Source organism: Diachasma alloeum, unplaced genomic scaffold (assembly GCF_001412515.2).
Source record: "Diachasma alloeum isolate Michigan unplaced genomic scaffold, Dall2.0 Dall_scaffold_00285, whole genome shotgun sequence".
Taxonomy (NCBI): domain Eukaryota; kingdom Metazoa; phylum Arthropoda; class Insecta; order Hymenoptera; family Braconidae; genus Diachasma; species Diachasma alloeum.
This window is the reverse complement of record NW_021680424.1, coordinates 663,253-684,647: the sequence shown is the minus strand read 5'-3', so window position 1 is coordinate 684,647 and position 21,395 is coordinate 663,253. Positions and strand designations below refer to the sequence as shown.

At 35.9% G+C, this 21,395-nt stretch overlaps 3 protein-coding genes across 9 annotated transcripts in view; 1 reads left to right on the top strand and 2 right to left on the bottom strand.

The window, feature by feature from the left end:
* The window catches only part of LOC107038582 (calcitonin gene-related peptide type 1 receptor), a 61,072-nt gene that overhangs the window by 9,390 nt on the left and 30,287 nt on the right, over positions 1 to 21,395 (top strand). For all 4 annotated transcript variants that reach the window (XM_015257762.1, XM_029126139.1, XM_015257764.1 and 1 more), the window contains exon 3: positions 594 to 717. In XM_015257762.1, coding sequence (XP_015113248.1) covers positions 594 to 717 — 124 coding nt within the window. The remainder of the gene's footprint in view (positions 1 to 593; positions 718 to 21,395) is intronic.
* Positions 1,333 to 5,405, bottom strand: LOC107038579 (UDP-glucuronosyltransferase 2B17). The gene is made up of 5 exons (XM_015257756.1): positions 4,770 to 5,405; positions 4,106 to 4,528; positions 3,582 to 3,813; positions 3,233 to 3,458; positions 1,333 to 2,168 (listed from the first exon to the last, which is right to left on the bottom strand). Exons 1-5 carry the CDS (start codon positions 5,184 to 5,186, stop codon positions 1,892 to 1,894), a joined length of 1,575 nt encoding a protein of 524 aa, XP_015113242.1. The 5' UTR covers positions 5,187 to 5,405; the 3' UTR covers positions 1,333 to 1,891.
* LOC107038580 (UDP-glucuronosyltransferase 2B20) lies at positions 8,051 to 12,919 on the bottom strand. Of its 4 annotated transcripts, none has more exons than XM_015257757.1 (6): positions 12,852 to 12,919; positions 11,959 to 12,466; positions 10,971 to 11,390; positions 9,814 to 10,045; positions 8,953 to 9,178; positions 8,051 to 8,454 (listed from the first exon to the last, which is right to left on the bottom strand). In XM_015257757.1, exons 2-6 carry the CDS (start codon positions 12,373 to 12,375, stop codon positions 8,178 to 8,180), a joined length of 1,572 nt encoding a protein of 523 aa, XP_015113243.1. In that variant the 5' UTR covers positions 12,376 to 12,466; positions 12,852 to 12,919; the 3' UTR covers positions 8,051 to 8,177. The 4 variants fall into 4 exon arrangements, with proteins under 4 accessions (XP_015113243.1, XP_015113246.1, XP_015113244.1 ...); XM_015257760.1 differs by having other exon boundaries at positions 11,959 to 12,405; XM_015257758.1 differs by having other exon boundaries at positions 12,867 to 12,919.

Below are 21,395 nucleotides of genomic sequence, written 5' to 3'. Positions count from 1 at the left end.
TTATCTATTTTAATTTTAAAAAATCTAACAACTTGAAAATGATAATAAAAAATATCTCAATAGAATAAATTGCACATGAAAAATTCAAATAAAAAAACGCGAGGATTTTCTACAGAAAATCTTTCACCGAATAGAGTTCTATTCATTTTTTCAATAGAATCCGATAGAATACTCCAGCGAATTTGGTTTGTCAATGAAATTTTTCCGCTCGTGAATATACTCCGAAGAAGTTGAATGTTGAGCGCAAAAACCCGAGCCGTTGTACATAACCAGTTGCAATGAACAACTCCGCCTCTGACACACTATGTAAATAAGTCGTAACACAAGGCTAATTAATCAAACGTGTTCTCGTCGACGGGTTCGTTCGTCATAACAATTACAAATAGTCCTGCACAAGTGTCACGCAAGTGTGCAAGAACAATAGTCTCGCATTAAAATGGTCTCGATTCCCAAGCTCACGAAAAAACAGAATAGTTAATAATTTTTGCGCCGAAAAAACCCCCTGAAAATACTTCACAAGAAGAACATTTGCGCAGACAATTGTGTCTCCCTCTCCCCACGAATTAAATCAAATATTTATCTTGAATTTTCAGTCACCGGGAAATTCAACAACGACTGTCGGCAGCACTGTTGCCGAGGAGGAGTACAGGAGAATCACCCAGGAACGACGGCAGGAGTGCATGGAGGCACTCGCCCTTAATACAACCCCTCCACCTGGTGAGATTTATATTTCCTACTCCATAACTCCCTCATAAATTTCTATTGGATTTTTATGCTTCTCATCTTCTCGTATCTAAACGCCTCAAGGTGCTGGCTCGGCCTTTACTTTATAAAGAATTCCATGGGTTCATAAATTCTCGAACAGTTGCATTGTGCATGAGGTGTCTCTACCACTCGTGTAAACCAATACATCACGTTGAGGGCAAATATTTTCCTTCCATTTCATCAATGGGGATTTTTTTGTGAATTTTTCGACCATTTGGTCGATTATTTATGGCACATTATGTACAAATTCTAAATAAAACTTTACAAATTGTTCATTTTAACTTGATTTATTAACAATTATTTTTAGGCAATAAAAGACATGATGTATTGAACTTCTTGGAGTCTAACAATTCATTTCGGTAATTTTCTTACAAGAGAGAACTTATATTACACAAAATTTTTGTCACATTATGGTTCCAGTGGAATTTTCCGGAATTTCGTCATTCGAAATTCAAAATTTTATGAAAAAATCGATGGGAACTGAATTTTAGTTCAATTATTCCATAAAAATTCAGCGTAATTTATCGAATTTCGTGTGAAATCTGAAATTTCATGATCTTTTCCGCCCAAAATAAATTCAATGTCCTTCTCCTCAAAAAAACTATCCACTCGTCCCTGAAATTTCAATTTTTTCCAACAATATCCCTGAATTTATGAGTTATACCTGCAATAACTCGACTGTACAACACGTGTACAATTGTTCGGCATATCTAGGCCCCCGATGCCGTCCAACCCATTTCACGCAACGTCAGGAACTATTACGATAACTTTTCAATGCTCATCCCGTACGATAAACCGAGTTTAATCGTTCCGTTTTTATGGCTTTAAACCATTAAAAAAGGTGGATTCAACATCGTCACGATGTTTTAGAAGATAGAACCACTATTGATTCGCCTGAATATTGATTTCCCATTGAATTTCAAAGGTGCAGTCAGAGGTTAATGGTTCCGGGTTTATCGATTGCAGTAGCTAGATTGATATTGCGCTGATTTTTGCTCATAAAAGTTTCTTCTTCACTTTATTTTCCTCCGCGTTGAATTTTTAATTGACGGGTGAGGAATATCTGTAATAACTACGAGGAAATACCGGCTTATCTCGCAATTATTTCATTGTCATGATGACCGAATCAGTCGGATTTCACTCGTTTTCCGTTTTTCGTTGATGTAACGGCGGTGAGGGAGGCCTTGGCAATGCGAAAGATTAGATAAATAGCGAGGAGGATAGAGAGACTGAGGAACCCGTAGACATCGAGGAGAGCCACTTGCCACCACGATAAATCGACGACGGGAGATCGCAGGGCGCCTCGACCGTGCCTGATAGCATATTCAACCCAATAAACCGCGGTATCCATTGCACTCATGGGACGATCCAGAAATCTCATCGACTGATGCTTCGCTGCCTCTCTACGAATCGAAAAGAGAATCATGAATGTTTGATGCATATGCCAAGCGGTGTGAGGGATTTCAGGCTGCGGTGATGAATAATTTTGAGGAATATTTATAAAATATTCGAGGGAGAGTAATTTGAATTAATTTTCAATTGATTTTGTCACCGGAAATGCAACATTGATCGCAATATTCGCAATTGCATTCAAAATTAAAATTAGTAACGTAGCATGTGATGAAAAAATTCTGACTCGTTTGATTTCAAGTTAAAATACTTTAAATTAAGTGAAAAAAAAAATCCAATCCATTAACACTCATTTTTACTTTGCATTGATGGAAAATCTTGAGTAATATTTATAAAATATTCGAGAGAGAGTAATTTAAATTAATTTGCAATTGATTTTGTCACTGGAAATTAAAAATTCAATGCAATGTTCACGATTGCATTTAAAATTAAAATTACTATTACAACATGTGATAAAAAAAATTACGACTCATTTGATTCATAATTAAAATAATTTAAATTAAGTGAAAAAAAATTAAATCCATTAACACTCATTTTTACTTTGCATTGATGGAAAATCTCGAGTAATATTTATAAAATATTCAAGGGAGAGTAATTTAAATTAATTTCCGATTGAATTTGTCACTGGAAATTTCAAATTCAATGCAATGTTCGCAATTGCATTTAAAATTGAAATTACTACTACAACATGTAATAAACGAAAATACGACTCATTTGATTTGAAATTGAAATGATTTAGACTGAATGAAAAAAATCAAATCAATTCATTAATATTCCCTTTTACCTGTACTTCGGATTACTCATAAATTCGTTAACAGCCCAAGAAGATCAAAGAGAGAATCATGAATATTTGATTCATATTTGAAGCGTTATGAGGGATTTCAGGCTGCACTGATAGAAAATCTTGAGCAATATTTATGCACCACTCACAATTGCATTCAAAATGAAAATTACTATTGTACCATGCGATGAAAAAATTACGACTCATTCAGTTTCAAATTGAACTGATTTAAATTAAATAAAAAAATCAAATCAACTCATTGACATTCACGTTTACCTGTACTTCGGATTATGCAAGATTTCGTTAACAGCCCAAGAAATGGACTCCTCACTGAGATTATGAATATCCAACTCGATTGCCATCCCGAGGGAATGATAATCGACAATATTATTGTGCTGATCCCCAAAGAGGGGAATTCCAATGAGGGGAACCCCGTAGGTGAGTGCCTCCTGGGTGCCCATCAGGCCTCCATGAGTAATAAACATTTTCGTATTTTTATGAGCTGTGAAAAAATAGAATTCATGAGGCCATACGCTAAAATATGGAATGCATATCAGTTAGTAATCGCGACTCGTGAAAAATGCTATTCATCATTCATGAAAATATTTATCGACGGAGCGCTCACCTAGTACAGCCACTTGAGGTATCCAGGAAGACGTCATTACGTTATCAGGAAGCCCAGGAAGGAGAGCAGTCTTATTAGCCACTTTCATCAGCACTCTTACTGGTGCTATTCCCCTGAATACCGAGTAAATTGCTCTCATAGTCTCGTCAGGGAATGTTTCAATATTCACCATGGATCCAAGTGTAAAGTAGATTACACCAGAGGTACTATCATTCATCCACTTCTCCATTTCCTTGGGATAAAGAATGAAACATTAAGAGTCGCTTCGTTACCGCAGTGGTGTAACCGGAGAAACCAATTCATTTCAGTCGAGTTAAACTTCAATAATTTTACAGCATCCACTTTGGGACTCCCCATTGTGCATAAAATGTTTTCATTATTTTTTCATTTTTCATTTTAAGAAGTTCCCTTCCTATTTTCTTGTTTCTTCCAATTGAAAAAACTTGGTGCAATCGCCGACCTCTCGAAATGACGCGATATTTTCACTCATCTCCCCCCATAAAATTATTCACGCTGACATTTACCTTCGGAAGTGGAACATAGTTCGCATCCACATGAAGTCCAGCAACTCCAATAACCCCGGGTGTAACTGGTTGAATGGGATTGAGACTGTGCCACGAATTCACGAGTGCTAGAACTACATTTTTCTCCAGTTCCCGCAGCGGTGGAATATCGGAATCAATGTATTTTCTCATCTGCGCATTTTGCACGGCTTCCGTGTAATAACGATATCTTATATTATTGGAATAAGTCTTGACGGTATTCAGCACGCGATCGAAGAATGACATGGGGTGTTTGTGACTCGTGAAGAAAGCTGGAACGAATGCTGGATACTGCACCTGACCGAGGCTGGTTTCGAGCCACGGCAGAGGTACCGTTGAGCTCGCCATTATCACCGGGACATTCAACACGTGGCCCAGGCCGATAAAACAATTAGCCCCGAACGACTGCAATTTCAATAGAATAATCCAGACTGACACGACTCACCAATTACAATAACCGACGAGTCTTCAATCGTCAATAACTCCAGAACGGCAGAGTGGAATTTCCCAATTTTTTCCTCATTTTCAAGGTACTTTTCCAAGCTTCACAATGAGCTGCGATGCGTCGAAATCGCATCACTCGTTCAGTAGATATGGACGATCAAAGACGGCCTCTTTCGCTCATTCAGAAAAATCGGTTAATTACCTCGACGATCACTAGATCGTACGGCGGGTCCTGCGGCGGATTTTTTATGATCGCCTGCATCTCCGGCAGTCCCAAATACTCACACAACCCATTCCCGAACGGCAGGGCTATAATAGGAAGCGTATCGTCCCCCAATTCTGACGCGAATTTCACATTCCACTGGTTAACGAGGCTCTCCTGTTTCCCCTCGAGATTCACGACAACTGTGTAATTCTTGAGGGGTTTTTTCATGGGATAAACTGTCATCACGTCCATCTGGTGCCCCCTATCCACCAACCCCTTGATCAGCGCATCGAACATCATCTGATGACTCCGCGATTGAAACGGAAAAATCGCGAGAATTCTGTGCGATGCACTCTCAATCGCGCAGCTAATTAAAAAAATACTTATAATCGATCCAAAAATCTTGAACCCCATCGTTTCGGCAGTGATACTCGACTACTCTCGGTCACGGTAATTATTCGAGTGGAAATTGTATTTATCTCGCGCTTATTTTACGCGAAAATCGCCCGGGGCATTCCCTCCAACTGATACCGCACCACTAGAGTCCTCACTCTGACGACCTCCTCTTATCACGCAACAGCAACGCGTGCCGTCTCAGCTTGTACTACTGAACCCCCTCACTGATAACTGCGAAATAAACGGATGTCCACCAAACGATCTCCGATCTCTCCTAGTGAATACGTGACACAGTGAATCCGCTGTACTCCCAGCGGCCGGAGTAATTCCAGCGATTCAGAGAGAATGAACGGGAATTTTCGGATAAAACGGAGCTCCGGTTATGCGGTCACGTCGCGACTTTCTTCGCAATGTTACTGTAATTAATGATGAAATCGTTTCGTCGTCGGTGAGGACATCGTCATTGACTGAAATACATAATAGTTTCTGTGATAACGGGTATCAAATTATAATTTATCATTCTTGCCGCACAGATAATCTCGATGAATCAAGGATTCCGGGATTTAGTGAGATACTGAGTATCTCCGACACGTGTGAAAAAATAAATAGGGAAGTCTAGGGAACTGTCGAGAATGTTCTGTTGGGTTTCGGTGGAATTGTCTAGGCGTTTTTGAAAATCTAATAGAAACAGGCAAAAGAATTCGATTTTTCTATTTAACTTATTCTGTTGAGATGTTCTGTATAGAATTTCCGCGACTCAAATTTTCCAAATTTTTTTGAGTAATTATCTTGAGGAGACGAAAGGAAAATAGAATGAAAAAAAATTGGAAGCTGAAGAGAATAAGTCATAAAAAAATCGAATTCTATTGAATTTTTTCTAAATTTTTTCGTCTCCGTGTTAAAAAATTCCGCAGCTTATCTGCGCTTTTTTTAAAGAAACGTTTGATGAAGTGTTTTTTAATTTTACTTAATTTCATTCAAGTCCAGTTTATTGAACTAATTTTAATTTTTAATTTTTATTCAATGAAAAGAGAATAAAATGGAAGAAACTCAGAGAATTCTCGTAGAAAATTTCGGTAAAAAATGTCTCAATAGAAAAATTTCTATAGAAAAACTTCCTTTTTCACTTCAAATTAATGAAGTCCACGCTATAACTCTTTGTTTTTCACATCCGTGCACACGTGATAAGCAAAAAATTGACAATTTAATGAATGAAGACTTGAGGCACTCGGAGCATCTTCAGAAGTATCAATTACATTACGCAAAGGTCCTCTCCCCGTTAAATGCACCTCATCGCGATAAATATCCTTCATTAGAACGGGGTAATAAGGGTATAGTGCACCGACACAAATTGCATGTCATCGCCGGCATTCTAGTTCCGGGTTGTGTAATACTTGGTAATGAATATTGGTACGAAATAATGGTGCGTGATGTGTACCGCCGATATTAGCGTGGGTTACACTAAATAACCCAGTTTATTATTTTACAGTGACAAAATATTACTCGCGACTTTTTGCAGCGCCTTTATTCCAATATTTTTTTTCCATTACACGAATAAAAAAAATTACGCGGAAGAAACGATTAGAATTTTTCCATAGAATTCTAGTAAAAGTCTAAGAGAATTCTTTTTATTTTATTGATTTTTTATTAAATTTTTTCATACTTGTATTTTTGAGGACTCTAGTCAGAGGAATATTCCATCAATTTAAAGTCGAATAAAATATTAGTCAAGCGCAGCAGCAGAATAATAATATGATGATAAAATCAAACAAAAAAACTTATAAAATATTACAATATTATTATTAAACTTATTAAATTTTTTTTTTCATTACACGAATAAAAAAAATTACGCGGAAGAAACGATTAGAATTTTTCCATAGAATTCTAGTAAAAGTCTAAGAGAATTCTTTTTATTTTATTGATTTTTTATTAAATTTTTTCATACTTGTATTTTTGAGGACTCTAGTCAGAGGAATATTCCATCAATTTAAAGTCGAATAAAATATTAGTCAAGCGCAGCAGCAGAATAATAATATGATGATAAAATCAAACAAAAAAACTTATAAAATATTACAATATTATTATTAAACTTATTAAATTTTTTTTTTCATTACACGAATAAAAAAAATTACGCGGAAGAAACGATTAGAATTTTTCCATAGAATTCTAGTAAAAGTCTAAGAGAATTCTTTTTATTTTATTGATTTTTTATTAAATTTTTTCATACTTGTATTTTTGAGGACTCTAGTCAGAGGAATATTCCATCAATTTAAAGTCGAATAAAATATTAGTCAAGCGCAGCAGCAGAATAATAATATGATGATAAAATCAAACAAAAAAACTTATAAAATATTACAATATTATTATTAAACTTATTAAATTTTTTTTTTCATTACACGAATAAAAAAAATTACGCGGAAGAAACGATTAGAATTTTTCCATAGAATTCTAGTAAAAGTCTAAGAGAATTCTTTTTATTTTATTGATTTTTTATTAAATTTTTTCATACTTGTATTTTTGAGGACTCTAGTCAGAGGAATATTCCATCAATTTAAAGTCGAATAAAATATTAGTCAAGCGCAGCAGCAGAATAATAATACGATAATAAAATCAAACAAAAAAACTTGGAAAATTTTTATTCACGGATTTTTTACGGAAAATCTCAATGGAATAAGTTGTATCGAATAATCGAATTATATTGATTTTTTTCTGTAGAATATTTTGCATTAAACCTTTGTATTCGAAACTGGATTCTTAATGGGATTTAAAAAACGCAACAGTAAACAAAAATCTTTGCATAATAGCTGCGTCAAGCCTTCACTCATTAAATTATGAATTTTTCTTTAATGCCCAAGTGAGGAAAAAAAATTAATTCACGAATGTTTTCAACGACAGAAATGGAACAAGTCACTTGGAATTTATTCATTTATTCATCTACACTTCATTCATGTTGTGCTCTCTCGATGGCGTCAATTAGCGTCCCATCTTCTCTCGATTTTTCATTATTCTTTAATTAATTTTCTTGGCGGAAGATACGTGGGTGGCGATAATAGCCCTCACGAGAAACCGGACCAGAGCGATGATAATGAAAATAACTGAGACAATGAGTAGGATCGCAGCAGCGTAAACATCGAGAAGAGCAATTTGCCACCAGGCTAGGTCTAGGGCGGGCGATCTGAGTGGCTTGTTACCGTATCTTATGACGTATTCCACCCAATAGATCGCTGTGTCCAAGGCACTGCGGGGGCGGTCTGTGAATCTTGCCGACACCTTCTTGCTTGTCTCCCTGAGACAAATCATCGCACAATTCATTTTCAAAGTTTTATGAGCAAACATTAACGCTAACATTTTATTCCAATAATTTCTCATTAATATTTCTTTCAATTATCTGTTTACAAATAAAACTCTGAATGTTTCTGAATTTTTTATAATTGGACAGAGGGAGTAGTTTAAAAAATTGAAATGCATTCTCAGCATTCAATTTATAATTTTAATTTAATTATCTTCATAAAACGACTGGTATGAAAATAAAATTAATGTCTCCCGTTTCAGGGAATTCAGAGTTCAACTTAAATTAGCTGCATCCTTATGGTAAATTTAAAGATTATTGAAAACTGTAAAAAAAATAGTAGAAAACTCGATTAGATTCGGAATTCGAATTTTTTTTCTCAATTTAATTATCGTTTTGATTTTTCGAAGAAGAAATGTTTCAGAATCAGAAGTCAATGTGAAAACCTCAAAAATTGTTATGTACAAGATGAATAATTGTTTAAAAAAAACATACTTGTACACTGGATTGAATAAAATTTCATTCAGCGCCCAGTCGAGTTTCTCCTGAGTCATGTGAACTGGGTCCACCCTCAGCGCGATTTTCTTAGCCACGTACAAGTCGATATTCACGAACTGATCGGCAAAAATTGGCATTCCGATCATGGGGACGGCGTAGGTGATTGCTTCTTGGGTTCCCATCAGCCCTCCGTGAGTTATGAATGCCCTGATTTTAGGGTGTTCTGTAATAAAAAAGAAGCAACATCTTTTCTCCATTTGGAAACAAATGGCATTGACTTCCGGGAGACCGGGGAAAAAAGTAAGTTTATTTGTTTCGCGTTATTCTACTAAATTTTCCTCAGATCGAGGAACAATTGGGCGCGGAATTCCCGCAAGATTATCCTCTATACATTTTCCGTCTACTCTGTTAAAAATTTTCCACTGAAATTTCCGGTAAAAGTCATGGGGATTTCTAACACGTTAGATTTCTACTAAAATTTCAAGGAGTTTTGTCATGGAAAATTCATAACTTCAGGGAAAAAACGGTGGAAACTGTAAATTTCAATTTAATTATTCCCGGGGAATTAATGAAAAGTCAGGAGAATTCAGGGAAATCTTTTTTTTCAAAAATTTCTGGAATTCCAAGAATTTCAAAGGAATTCCCTGAAAATTCGAGAGAAATTGGCACTGAATATTCATTTTCACTTGAAAATTCGTATACATTATCGAATTTCCGTTTTCCTTCAGCGAAAAAAGTGGGACTTTACTTGAATTTTCAGAAAAACTTGAAATTCTGTTAATGTTTCCCTCTTAAATGGAATTCCAGTGTTTTCTGGAAAATTCAGCTAAATTTTTTAAACAGTGGATGCTTCCTTACTGAGCACTTTGAGTTGCGGCATCCACGAGAAAGTCCGGATATTCCCGGGTAAACCGGGCGGCAGCAACTCCGGTCGCGGTATTTTCATCAGCACCCTCACCGGGGATATTTTCCGCAGGGATTTGTAAAGAATGTCCAACACATGTGGCGGAAATGATTCAATTTGCATCATAGATCCGAAAGTGAAGTACACGAAGCCCTCTGGACTCTCGTCCAGCCACTTTCTGTCATCCTATTGAAACCAAATTTGTGAAGGTGAAAGAAAACTTTCTGGGAAAATCTATGACAATGAGTTTCTCAAACTATTTCCACGAAAGAGTGAAAAATTCGCGAAAAAACAAACTCGCGAGATAATTCTATTGGATTTGTTTTGAATTTTGTATTAGTTTCGGCCGATTCTATTGACATTTCTGCAGATCTGCATTTTTCTTGATGAAAAATATTCAATGGAAAATATTTTATACGATTTATTTTATTAAGGTATTTTCTGTAGACATTTTCTGCGAAAAAAAAACGTCGAATTTTCAACAGAAGTTCAATAGAATTCCCTGTAGAATTCACAAACTTTTCATCTTAAAAATCGATAGTTAAGGATATCCAAGTACTCTGAATATTTTTTCTATGAAAAAATTCAATAAAAAACCCAGCGAATTCGCTAGTTAATTTTTTTGGAATTCTATTGAAAAAAAATTTTTTGCGCCGATTCCACTGAACATTCGATAAGCGAACGTCAACAAATTTCGAATTTCTGTCTGAATTTTTCTCTTGAAATTTCTCTAATAAGACATATGCACTAGAATCAGCGCAAAAAACAAGTAGAATTTTCCAATAGAATTCCACGAAAATGTTCCAACGAATTCACTAGATTTTCTATTGAATTTCTTCACGCGTGATGAACAACGAATGTTAGAAAAAATAATAATTCTATGCAAAATGTGATGTGCGCGACGCTGAATATTCACGATTTTTTTAATTGACAAATTTGGCGATTGAAAATGTTTGAATCTATCGTACGATCTGCACAAAATCGTAAAAGATACTTGGACATCCTTAATGTGCAGAAAGTGATATTCCACCTCAACAAATACCGGCTGAAATGAGTATCTGAACCGTTGAATGCAAACAGTTGCATTAATTACAGAAAATAGCATCGATACCTCGGGTATATCAGGACCATCGTCCTGCACGTGTAGTCCCCCCACCTCTATCAACCCCGGAGTGGTAGGTTTCACCCCGTTCAATGCATAATGAGAATTCACGATGATTAAAGCGAGATCACGTTCCACCTCTCGTATCCCAGGACTATTCGCTCCAAAATGCTTTCGTATTATATCGTCCTGCGCCGATGTGTGATAATCAAAGTATCTTTTGTAATAGAACGTGTGGAGGAAATTGTACAGTCGATCCCAGAAGTTCATGGACTTCTTGTACTCGAGGAGATTGTTCGGGACGAATGCTAGATTCTCCGGATTGGCTATCATGTCGTTGGACCAGGGGTATAAAGCCGCTGAGCTTATTCCGATTACAGGGACGTTATAGTGAGGACCGAAGGCCATAAAACAATGGGCACTAAAGATCTGAAAGTCATTGATAGCGTTAATTATTAGTCATTAGATTTTCCAGGAATTTTTAGTTGAATTCAATGTTTTAGACCGTTTGATTATTTTATTTTATTGTTTTTTAATGATTTGGAAATTAAGGGGAAAATGGAATGTTGAGTGGTCGAATATTTGTCAGGCAACACTGAATATTGAAGTCAGGGATCAATAGTTAGGAAAATTGACGATTATTTGGATAATCAAAAATTTACAGTTCCATGTTATAAAATATTTAATTCATGCTCCATTGGAAATTTAGATTGTCAATTATTTTATCATTTTTAATAACAATATTTAAACCTTGTTGATCATTTCAGTAGAAAATTCCCGAATTGTAAATGATAAACCAGATCAAAACTCACAGATTTATTCTACAAGATTTAAAACTACTCCTCATTTTTCAATATAAATTATTTTCCAACTTTTCAGTGAGCAAAATCAATATTAAAAATTTTAAAAATCGCTATTTTTATGAATATCGGTAAATATTCGTTGATCATTTCAGTTGAAAATTTCCGACTTTCAAATGAATCAGATCGAAACTCACTTCCACAATCACCAAATCATAAGGCGGATTTTTCGGTGGATTTTTAATAAGTCTCTGGAGTTCCGGATGCTCCAGGCCCTCCGCACAGACTCTGTTCCCCGCCTCCAGAGCAATAAACTTGACGATATCATTCTTCATGATCTCCTTCATTCCCTCGTAAGTCATATTGTTGACCAACTTGGGCAGTGCCGAGGGGATCTCGATATCGTTGTAGTTTTTAACCGGTTTTTTCAGTGGAAAAGGACTGATAACGTCGACCCGATGGCCTTTCCTGGCGAGGCCCTTCATGAGCTCCTCGAACATCATCATGTGGCTCTTGGCATTGAACGGGAAAATCCCGAGGATTCTGTAGCTCGAGCATTCGCTCACCGCAAATATCACAAATAATATAGATCTCAACAATTTCGAAATCCGCATTTTGGAGATTTAATTGATTCCCTGGTGGTCCTGTATCACGTAATTATCATCAAGAACAATCCCGGGAGTGATTAATCACCGAGCATTCCAACTGAGAATTCACACGCAAGAAAAAATTAGACAGAAATTTTTTTTAGGAAATTTACAGTTCGCGCTATAAAAAAAAATTTAATTCAAATAGAGTTCGAATTTAGAGAGAAAAAAATTTAAATTACATTTTTTCGAATTCGATAGAAAATTCTACTAGTTTCCGGCCCATTTTTTTACAGAAAATATCTCAATGGAATAAATTATATGAAACAATCAAATTCCATTGATTTTTTCCGTAGAATCTTTTCCACTGAACATTTTTGTCGAAACAAATTCACAGACAAGCTGCGGAATTTTTCAATAAAATCGACCAAAAACTAATAATGAGAAATTCAATGGAATTTTCTATCCAAATCGCTAGGTTTTTCAATGAAATTCTGTTGTACGTGAATGTTTGTAACTTATTGACAATCCACCAAAACTGCAATTCGATGTCTCCCGTCCGCGACCTCCGCCAAACAACTATACATTTCCTAGTATTTACCATCCCCTCTAGCATAAGTCTCTCTGAACGCCCAAATACACCGATCTAGAGGGAGAAATACGAAAAATGGGGATAAATAATGACACATCTGACGATTGCAACAATGCCGCAATGCAAAATTAGTTCTCGGTTGTGAACTCATCATTTATTGAGTTGTTACGTCCTCCAGTACTATTTCTACAATTGTGAGGATAGGATATGATTGCAGACCTAAAAAAATAGTTTACTGTCAATGTTAAAAAAAAATTGAAATTTCGCGACAGGAGTGAGATTTGATTTAATTTATGGGGAAGAAATAGTGGAATTTTAGCTTTTGCTGGAAATTCAACGGAATTTCAAATTATTGAGAAGTAGGAAGACGAGAATTTCCGAAGTTTCTTGAATTTTCAATCAAAATATGAATATTCAATATCAAATTCCCTGAATTTTTCTAATTTCTAATAATTTTCATGGAGTAATTGAGCTGAAATTTACAGTTTTTTTTATTTCAGTGGAATTATGACATAATAAAAATTTCCAAGAAAAGTACCAGAAATTTGATTAATTAATTGATGTTATTCATAATTAATGATGATATTGAATTTAATTTAAGAGAAAAATAATGAAATTTCAAATTTTACTGAAAATTCAACGCCAATTCCGCTCCAATAATTACTAGTCTCCCCAGGCGGAATTTCCCTGTCATTAAATCTTTCCGAAAATCGCTTTATCGATCTTCCGCAACAAACTATAGCAGACGAGAACATAAAGAAAAACAAGTCCAGATAAGCAACATTGTGATAAATCCTGATTTAAACGTCCCGATCGGAATTTCAAATTCCGAAGATTAGTGAGCATTCGGTGTCACGCAGTGCCAAGCGAGACGTCAATCTGAATGCCACACGTGGCAAATCCCGCGGTTGTTATCATTCTTCACCCGGAATTGATCGGATATCAGTTGAATGATCTCCCGAATTATCATAAACACACCTGATTGTTTAGTTCTTCGGAGCAGAGTCCAAAGCGGAGAGAATAGAGCGCTCAGCGATTTAAATTAACGTTTAATTTATTCTTTAGTAATTGAGTTCTGCGGTCATTAGCCGATTCGAATTGGCGAAATTATTAATGTCCAAATAATAAAACAAATGAAAAAATTCAGAAATAGAAAAAAAATTAAATTAAAAATTAGACGAATTTGATTTTTTTATTAAATAGTGTTTATCTAAGCATCAGCCAAAATCTAACAGAATTTTCAATAGAAAATAAAATAGAATTCCCCCTCGAATTCGCTAAATTTTTTTCAGAAAATCTATTGTATTTCTCTTGAAGTTTTTATAATTTTTTTCTCAATAGAAGTGTTTAATGGATAATATTCTATATAAACACTCACAAGAATTGCATTTTTCCACACAATTTATTGAGATATTTTACTATCATTTTCAAGTTGTTATTTTTTTTAATGAAAATGGAAAAAAATAGAGTGGAAAAGTTCAGAAAATTCATGTCGAGTAATTTCGCCAGAAAATGTCCCAGTGCAAAAAGAAATTCTACTCATTTCTTCTATAAAATAATGTCTATCGAAGCATCAGCCAAAAACTACCAGAATTTTCTCTCGAGTTCGCAAAATTTTCCTCCGAAATTGTTTCATGCGTGTCATAATCACACCTGATCGTGCAGTTCTCCTGAAAATTTTTCAAAGCGAATAGAAAAGAGCTCTCGGTAATGCGCCCGTGTCAATCTCAATCCCATCCTCTCTAACGCGAAACTCAACATTTCCGAATTGATCGTCCCTCAGGGGTACTTCAACAACGGGCACACCAGCTCCAGGAGTTCTCCATGTGTAACGAAGCCTCGTACATTTTCATGCTCTGGAGCTACAAACAGTGAGTGGGGATAAATGAGTTTGATACACTCGAGATGAGATATGAAAATAAACTCAAATGGATGCAACGTACGCAAAACGCGTAGCTGCTTCCGCCAGCGTACCGTAATTACGTTTTCGGGGAGACCAGGTGGAAAACTATTATGGTTGGATGTGCTCATTAGGAATTTCATTGGTGTGAGTTTCTTAAATGCCTTATAGATTGCTCCTATAATTGGGGAAGGAAAGCTCTCGAATATCAAATTTCCGAGAAGGTTCGAGTAGACAACGCCGTCTGCTCTCGCCCATCAGGAAGTCGTGAAAACCCTGTATAGACAGGGAACAAATATATTCAATCTTTTCAAATTTTATCTGCACGTATAAAAAAATTAATAAATAGAAAAACCTAGCTAGGAAATTCTATTGGTTTTTTCAATTGAACTTGGACATGTTGAATGAAAAAAAAATTTAATTCCGAGTGGAAAATATTCTGTGGAGATATTTTCCACAGAAATATATTCATATATTTTCCAAGTTTTTTCGTTTTATTTGTTAATGAAAAGAGAAGGAAAATCGAGAGAAGAAAACGTGAAAAAAATTCCAAGTTTTCCCAAAACTCAAGAATTAAAAAACCAAAAAATTGCTGTTTTTCATGCACTGACATACCCAAAAAAAATTCTCAAAGTCCATAAATCTCACCAGGGGGCGGGGGAGAAAAAGTGTCGCATCAAATCACTCAAGAAAAAAATCTCCCCCGGACAAATACCCCAAGACTCCCCATTTAAAATTTAAACAAACTCTGTCGTCCCCTCTCATGAATAAAGAAATGACGGGGCGTGGAAGAAAGATACTCGCATAAAACAGAGGCGTTACATATTTGTCAACCAAGTGCATATCCCCGACCTCAACGACCCCAGGAGTTATTGGTCTGCCTCTGTGGACCGTAACATGAGCGCCATTTTTCCGAAAATACACGTATAAAAAAATTCAACAGAAAACTCTAACGAATTCGCTAGAAAATTCTATTGGAATTCTCGAAAAATTCTACGGGGAATCTATTAAAATTCTGTGGGAATTCTCGTTAAAAAACTATTTGTTTTGTTGTTAGAAAAAATCAATAGCTTTCGATTTTTCTATTTGAATTTTTCTCTTGAGATTTTTCTATTAAAATTATTTTTCTATTAAAACTTGGAAAATTCTGACCTCATAGATAAAATTCCAAGAGAATATTCACATAGAAAAATCGAAATCTATTGTCTTATGACGAAATCTATTGACCTACCAAATACATCATAGAATCAGCGCAAAAATAAATAGAATTGCCGCGAAAACAAATGGAATTCCCTAGAATTTTAATAGAATCCCAATAGAATTTCTAGAGAATTCCAATAGAGCGTTCTAGCGAATTCGCTAAATTTTTCTATCGAATTTCTTCCCACGCGTACTTATTCAGAATGGCATTCTGGGAATTTGCGGGATGATAGAAGGACCACTTGTGATAGGGGCTGCTGACGAGACTGGCAACACGATTCCTGGAATCGTGAATCAATGATTCCTGGAATCAATGCGATTGGAACTGTACGGTTCGGAAGGGATGAAGTCAAAGCCATCTGAATTCCCAGCGATATCATATATCCCGGGCGGGCGGCCATAGGTGCTTACGACAATTACGCAACATTCAACATGTGACCAATTGACAGGAAACTGTTTGCTATGAGTATGTGGATGGTTGATCCGGATTACTTGATTAAATTATGCGGTCGCTGTTGGGGGGGGGGCGATGGCGGGTTGTCGTCAACATGATTGATTAATTAAGAGGCCTCGGAACACGAATAAAAAAAAAATTCATAGAAAAATCTAGCGAAGTCACTTGGACATTATATTCTACTATTTGATTCCTACGATTTCCATTGAAAAGTTGCACAGCTCATATGCGAGTTTTTTTTTCAATGAAAATGTTTCATGAAAAATGTTCCTCTATAAATGCCTCGGCTCAAATTTTCCAAGTGTTTTTTGTTTTTTTTTTATGAAAAGAGAAGGAAAATGAGTGGAAAAACGTTGGGAAATTCATGGCGCGGACTTTCTATTGGAAAAATTATGTAAAAAGATGAAATTCTACTGATTTTCGTGGGTGAGGTGAAAAAAAACTACTGAAATACGGGGAAAACTTTGCGCTATGGATTCTCAGCCGAAAAGAGGATAAAAAATGACTATTTCCCTTTTTATTAGTTGTCGGTAATTTTTTCTCAAAAAATTCCGCAGCTTATCTGCGCGAAAAAACAAAACCGGCTTCGATTTTTCTATAGACACGCCTCATCTCAAATTTCCCAAATTGATTTGTTAGATTGTGTTATGAAAAGCGAAGAAAAATAGATCAGAAAGCGTAGAAAATTCATGTCGAGGAATTTCTATGGAAAGCATTTCAATAAAAAAATTGTATTGAAAGATGAAATTCTACTGGGGAATTAGACGGCTCGGCCTTGCTCCTCTCGATCAACATCATCAGCTTGTGATTCCCCACAGCAGGACACGCCATTCCCTCGCTCTGTTCCCACCCGATTAATCAGAGGCACTAATTTTTCACCAAATTCGGCGTACGTCACATTGTTGTACGACGAAGAGTGCGTCGGTGGTGGGACAACATCAAGAGTAATTGGGATATCCCTCGATCTGGGGAAATGAGCTACGTCCAGCGTGTGACCTCTGTCCGCAAGACTCTTCATCGACCTCTCGAATTCGATCAAATAGGCTCGTGAATTCAGGGGAAATGCAACTACAGTCCTGTGAGAGACTGAGGGATTCCAAAGTATTGAAAAAAAAAAAAGTGACATTATGGTCCAGTCTCTGATCTTCAATATTCATTTATTCGTTTATAAAATATATATTCATTTATAAAATGAAAAAAATGATAAATCTTTAGAATTTTTTGATGAATTAAAAAAAATCACTTCTATTAAATTTTGAAAATTGATTGAACATTTTTCGTGAATTCAGGGGAAATGCAACTACAGTCCTGTGAGAGACTGAGGGATTCCAAAGTATTGAAAAAAAAAAAGTGACATTGTGGTCCAATCTCTGATCTTCAATATCCATTTATTCGTTTATAAAATATATATTCATTTATAAAATGAAAAAAATGATAAATCTTTAGAATTTTTTGATGAATTAAAAAAAATCACTTCTATTAAATTTTGAAAATTGATTGAACATTTTTATATTTCCACATTTTTTGGTTCTAATTGTAAAAATGAGGGTTCTCTCATCAAAGAAGAGACAAAACTGCAGTTAAAATTCATCACCAATCCTTGTCAAACCTAAAATAATTTTTTTTAACGGATTCAAAATTTATTTCCCCATAATTTCTCCAATATCTGTACCTTCATCAACTCCAATTGCGTATAAAATAAGAAATAAAGAGGAGATCATGATAAAATCACGGAGAGTCGTTTGCAAAAACCCCCATTGGAGCAACGATCCCAAACGGCTCGAATAACATTTCCATCTTCCTATTTCCAAAGGGGAACACAGATGGACCAGAAGATTGGATTTCGGCTTTGGCGAAACGAGGAAAAATGAGCGGTTGAATAAAAATACGTGTTGTTTAATACAAATTGGATGTGAGAGGTAGAAGTTCTGGAAAGCAGAAGTCCACTGTGAATTCCTAATAATGAAAACCACCTCTGAGGGAAGGAAGACCCGTTATTTCCGTGCAATACAGGAGACCTCTGATGCTTCGGATAAAAAACGACAGCCACGTGGGTCGAGATAATTAAGAAGCTTTGATGCAACCAGCTGAGAGGCCGCTCGGATTCACTTGGTACCGGGTTTTCTGGTGTTAATTATTACTGTTAAAAGAGTCATGTGGAGTTCAGGAGGAAAAACACGGGGTCGCCAAGGTCATTTTAAAAATCTATTTTAATTTCATTGTTATAATTTTTTGTCAGGGGAATAAACCAACGGATTTATAATTGATTTATAATTAAATCTCATTAATTAAATTTGTAATTCAATAAAAGAGAAAAGGAGTGGAAAATTGCTCTTTTTAAATTTTTAATTAATATTTAATGATGTATATTAATTAATATTAAAATTAAATATTCATTTATTAGTAAAAGTAATAAATTAATAATTTGAATCCATTGGAAGCATGATATTGAAAGATATCCCCGGAATTATTATTTCCAAAAAATTCAAAATGTTCGCAAATTCTCAAATGACAAAACTAATCGATGAATTATATTTTATTAGGGCTCAATAATACCTGCAGTTGAAAAAAAAAATTCAATTACAGTCACTCATTAATGCACAATTGAAGAATAACACAAAAAATCCAAAGCAAAAAATGTAAATTCTCAAAAATTCTTTTAAAAAATTGTCTCAGTGTAATGCACTCAATGAAGGATCTTCCTTCCCTCAAAATAGAAACGATAAAACCCGTTATACCCCCGTAAAATTCAACCTGATGGAATCGATACTGGAAATATCCCGCAGTTGTCACCAGAACCGTAAAGTTGGCTGAAGCCCCAGCCCCACAAGACTGAAAAAGCCCAGATGTTCTCACCTGACTGGCAATTAGTAAAGTTGACAGTACCTCCGGACAAAGAGGCCTTCCGATCCCCCAGAAACAGGATCCCGCGTCGCAGGGCCAATTATTGACCCCGAAACTCGGATAATTGACGCAACGAGACGTCAACTGAAAAACCGTTCGATGACAAATTCTCTCCGACTGAATATTCCGGACTGAATTCAATATGTCAGGAATTTTTCAATTTCCAGATAAATAAGAAAGTTTTCAAACTTAATCGCATTATGCGGAGACATTCCCCCGTGGAGAGAGAGAAAATCTCGATTCCCTTAATGTTCCACCCCCCCGACGACCGGAATTACAAAGAGAATGGAATTAAAAAAAAATGGAATACATCCCATAAGCCGGATGTATTGAATTTCTTATTGCACTCTAGTGCTTCCCTATAAAACAGAAGACGAGAAACGTGCGAGATTCTCTCCTGCATAATGTCTGTGGCATTCTCATCCTCAATCCAGAAAACATATCTCAATCCAGATTTCCGGGTTTTTGCATCGGCAGGGAGAAGAAAAGTTGGAGAAAAATTACCGAACAAGGCTAGCAATCGTGGAGCGGAGCCCCTTTCTGGGTCTTTTCACCCCACATGGGGGCAAAAAAGTGCGAGACGAATGGCGACTTCTTCTCCGCTGAAATTAATATTAATATTAATAATAAAATTACGCCTATTCAATAACAAAATCCCTTAAAATTTCAATGAAAATATTACTTACTAGAAATTTCCAAAACTTTGACTGCAAATTTCAGTGAAAAAATTCTCAACAGTGTATATCATCTTAAATATCAATATTTACCAAAATTTGTCATTTCTCTACTCACAATATTTCAGTTCGATGACCGGAATAAACGAAAAGCTCTATTCTCTACGATCGCCTATCCCACGATAAAATTTCTCTCGATTTCCGGATAATTTTATTCAACTTTTCTCCCTCTGTGCCGTACGGGGGAAAAGGCTGTTATTTACATACCCCTGATGGCGGAAAAAACCTCTCCGTAATTCATCGAGCAGTTGAACATAAATTAATATTAAATCATCGTTACCGGAAATGAAAAGAAAGGGTGGGATTTATGAGGGTGAAAAAGTGAAAATGAGAAGGGGAGCTCGAACCCCGAGGCCCGCAATAGGGAGTTTGTCGTTTCAACAAGTTGTTCAATAAAACGAAAACGCTGGGAAACTCGAGTGGGCGCTCTCGACATCTCGAGCATAAGTTGTACACCCGGGGGGTATCGAGTATTAAAGTGAAATAAAAAATTATTAAAATTACTTAATTGTATAAAAGTCCGTTTCACAAACGAAAAAATTTACTACAAAATCCCAGTGAATGCGTTAGAAAATTCTATTGAATTCTATTTTATTGAAATGAGAATTTCATCTTTTAATTTTTGATCGAATTGAATAAAGTAAAAAATTAATAAAAATTTCCATCGAATTCGTTATGTTTCTCTACGAAATATTTTTCTCTGCGCGCCTTTCACCGACAAAAATTATTCTCCATTTACGGGTGCTCTCCCTTCGTTGCTTCCCCAAACCAAAACAAGAAAGAAAAATAACTTATTGTGTTGTCCAATTAACCCCGACAGATAAGTTATGATTCCCATAATTATTTCATTAGCTCCCTGTTCCACGACGTGGACGGCCCTTGGCAACAAGGCGACGATAAAATTCGTCTGCTAAGACAAATTGAACGCTGATCTGGTCGTAAATCCCCCCCGGAAACCCACCCCCTTCCCCCTGAGCTATTCTGCTGCGAAGAGCTTCACGTTGTCACCCTGACGCCCTGAATCTCAATAGAACCATCAGTTTTGGATATACCGATCTCACGTGCATAGTTTCCCCCCGAGAAACGATCGATGGAAATGTTTTTTCTTCTCGTTTAAGGACATTCGATCAAGCCGAGGGGATTGTCGGCCTGATGCTCGTAAATTTAGATCGTTTCCCTCGACCGAAGTGCCTCTATACTTACCGACATCGTATCGAGTCCAATTGTTGTCTATTTACAGTCGTAAAATTCACCATTCAGACA

Bases quoted from the DNA above. Each gene is read 5' to 3' on its own strand.
- LOC107038580 (XM_015257757.1), bottom strand. From the start codon at position 12,375: ATGCGGATTTCGAAATTGTTGAGATCTATATTATTTGTGATATTTGCG. The intron at 11,391-11,958 runs GTGAGTTTCGAT...AATGACTTTCAG, and splicing joins ATGATTTGGTGATTGTGGAA to ATCTTTAGTGCCCATTGTTT. The intron at 10,046-10,970 runs GTATCGATGCTA...TGGTTTCAATAG, and splicing joins ATGGTCCTGATATACCCGAG to GATGACAGAAAGTGGCTGGA.
- LOC107038579 (XM_015257756.1), bottom strand. From the start codon at position 5,186: ATGGGGTTCAAGATTTTTGGATCGATTATAAGTATTTTTTTAATTAGC. The intron at 3,814-4,105 runs GTAAATGTCAGC...CTTTATCCCAAG, and splicing joins ACTATGTTCCACTTCCGAAG to GAAATGGAGAAGTGGATGAA. The intron at 2,169-3,232 runs GTAAACGTGAAT...TTCGATTCGTAG, and splicing joins TTGCATAATCCGAAGTACAG to AGAGGCAGCGAAGCATCAGT.